We start from the raw sequence: 2,949 nt of genomic DNA on the forward strand, positions 1-2,949 counted from the left end.
TATAAAAATTTCATGCTCTTGGCTCTTGAAATATTCTTTCATATTCAAGGCTTCGTGAGCAAAAAAAAACAAATTTTTTTAACAAAAATCTGCTTGAGCCATCTTTTACCTACTTTCATGCAAAAAATCAGAAAAAAAACAGCGACCTAATATTTCACAAAGTCCAAAAAAGCCTTTTTTAGCCGTTTTTTGCTGAAATTTACCTAAAATTTATTTGTACTAGTAATCTCATGGTTTTGAGGGAAATTCGGGATAAATTTCCCGAGGTCAATTTTGAAATTTTTGAAATTTCGAGGGAAATTTAAAAAATTTCAAAATTAGACCAAGGGGAATTTATCCAGAATTTCACGAAAGTAAACATGTGAATCCTGGTTAATCTTATGGTTCAGATTGAAATTATTTTTAACTCTTAAATAATCCTACTACAACTTGCAATGTAACAAAATATAGTGAAAAAACTAAACTATAAGCATTAAACAAAGTGGGAACAGTCCATAGTTTTAAGTGTGATCAATTCAGTCCTGAGATTGTGAAGAGTCACTTTCGATTACAACACAACACACTGGAATGCAGATTGGTAAACGGGATTATTGTTTCGAATGTCTTGTCCAGTGGATGGAGCATTTAAAGCATTCGACATCGAACGAAATTCATTCTCATCTCCAGGATCATAGCTGCTTAATCCTTTCGTTGTAGTATGGCCTGTAACTTTGATTATAGACGACTCTGGTATGTTTGCTGCCTTCAATTTTTTCACCGTCGTTTTTCGGATACTGTGGTTGGTAAACTTTTTCTTCGAGTTTTCAAGTTCTGTTCCTGAGGTCAGTGCTTTCATGATTCCTGAGATTGTGTTTTTCCCATTGGTACTTGCATAAACCAAACATCATCATTAGGATTAAAAGATTTCTTTGGTGTTAAATAAAACCTACCACTTTCTTGAATCGATTCAGGGCGTTTTGATAAATATAATCTTAATAAACGGACAGGGCATCTTTCTCCACCAATAGCGTACATTTTTGGATTTGTTTTTCGTTGAATTGGTTTTAATCCACTTTGTCTTGTTTTTGTTGGATCCTCTATAAATTCAACAAAATCACAACCATTTTTGTCTTTCTTAAAAATAAAATCTTCAACCCGCATAGTACAATGTTCCTGACAGCCTCGTAGACCAAAATGTTCAGAACAAACGAACCACATCGTTCTCACCAGCGAAATTGCAGAATTATCACCAAGTTTTCCCACTGACCATAAGAGTTCTTCTTCATCAGGATCCAACGCACTGCTGGCATTCCTCTTCTTGCCTTTTCCCGCTCCTCTCAGAATTCTTGCTTTACCCTCAAGTATCTTTCGACTTTTAGAGAAGGATTGGTCCTTTAAAATGTTCATTGTAGACCCCTTTTCCACAAGGTAACGATGAAGCGAGCTTTGCATTACGCGTAAACTATCAGGCTCATATCCATCACCATTTTGCTTTGTTAATTCAGCATAAAATTGGGCTAATGTTCCATCAAGACTTTTAGCATCGACAAAGTCTTCGAGATTTTGACATGTTTTGCGTACATTTGCCCGTTGCTTATAAACACGTATCCCATTGTTTGTACTTTTATTTGTGTTTTTATTTTCAGCTGCTGTGGACAAACTTTCCAGATCTTCGTTTGATAGCAAATTAAATCTTGAAGAAGAAGTACTTGCAGCCATACTGTAGCAGTTTTTTATTTTATGAAAGGACTTTTCTGTTGTCAACAACACAACAAAACTTTCGAATTGTTTTTGATTTTAAAACGTTCGAATTTAAGCGCGGGGAAATTACAAAAGCTAGAAGGGAAATTACAAAAGCTAGCAGGGAAATTACATAACAGCGGGAAATTTCAAATTAACGTAAGCAAAAACGTCAATCAAATTTCAATCAACCATAAGATTATTCCAAAAATCGAGCTCCGTCACATTTGAGGGTTTATAGTTATGCATCTTTGTGCAAAAAATCATAAAGAATGAAAGAGCTAATCTCAAGAAAAGCTAATACCTAAGTAATTGATAATGTGCTTATAAAACAATATCGAATTTGGCCAGTTTTTCTATGAAATAACGCCAAGCAACCAAAACTTCATGTCTAAACACACATATTCTTCAAAAGTAAGCCCTCATGAGCAAAAAAACATCTATCTCATAAAAAAAATTGAGTAATTTGACTAAGAACAAGATGTATGCTTATTAATAGTGATTCTTATAGATAAACATGCGTTTTTGAGCCAACAAAATGTTTTTTCAAAAATCTGCTTGAGCCATCTTTTACCTATGATAGTACACTACTTTCATGCAAAAAATCAGAAAAAATTAATAAACCGATTTTTCACAAAGTCCAAAAAACCCGTTGTTTTGGCCAATTTTATTTTGAAAATCGGGCTCCGTCACATTCGAGGGTTTATAGCTACACATCTTTGTGCAAAAAATCTAAATGATCTAAACTTATGAGCCATCTCGAGAAAAGTTGGTAACTAACAAACGGACAGAGGTTAATTTATAGGACCTCTAGCGTAAGTTAAAAAGTCAAATATTTTTCCCTATCGAAAATAACCTAAGGGAAAAATATTTAGTCATAAAATGTGGAGGTTTTTCTCAGGACCATAAAAGTTATCTTTAGGCTAAACATAAAAAACTATCTGGTGGGGGGGGGGTTATGGATCTTTTGCTTTTTTGTTGACGATCGTAGATAAACCTCAATTGTCAAAGATAGATGTTTAGCTTTACAGGGTAACCAAGCAGTTCCCCAGAATAGTTTCCCTTGAGCCTTATCAATCTGGTTACCTATAGAAAAGTGTGTAATGCTTGTCAAAAGTTTTCGCTTTCCTCTACACTATTAAAAACATCTGCAAAATAATATCCTCCTATAAAATTTCACTATATCTAATATTGAATATACTCTGGCTTTGTCCCTTGTTTGACGGGGTA

General features: G+C 34.1%; 1 protein-coding gene across 1 annotated transcript; it reads right to left on the reverse strand.

Moving 5' to 3' along the window:
* Window positions 1–831: 831 nt before the first annotated feature.
* LOC136798613 (uncharacterized protein KIAA1958-like) lies at window positions 832–1,698 on the reverse strand. Its single transcript, XM_067055247.1, has one exon. It carries the CDS (start codon window positions 1,696–1,698, stop codon window positions 832–834), a length of 867 nt encoding a protein of 288 aa, XP_066911348.1.
* Window positions 1,699–2,949: the final 1,251 nt, after the last annotated feature.

This window comes from Clytia hemisphaerica, unplaced genomic scaffold (genome assembly GCF_902728285.1).
Source record: "Clytia hemisphaerica strain Z4C2 unplaced genomic scaffold, Clytia hemisphaerica genome assembly, whole genome shotgun sequence".
NCBI lineage: Eukaryota > Metazoa > Cnidaria > Hydrozoa > Leptothecata > Clytiidae > Clytia > Clytia hemisphaerica.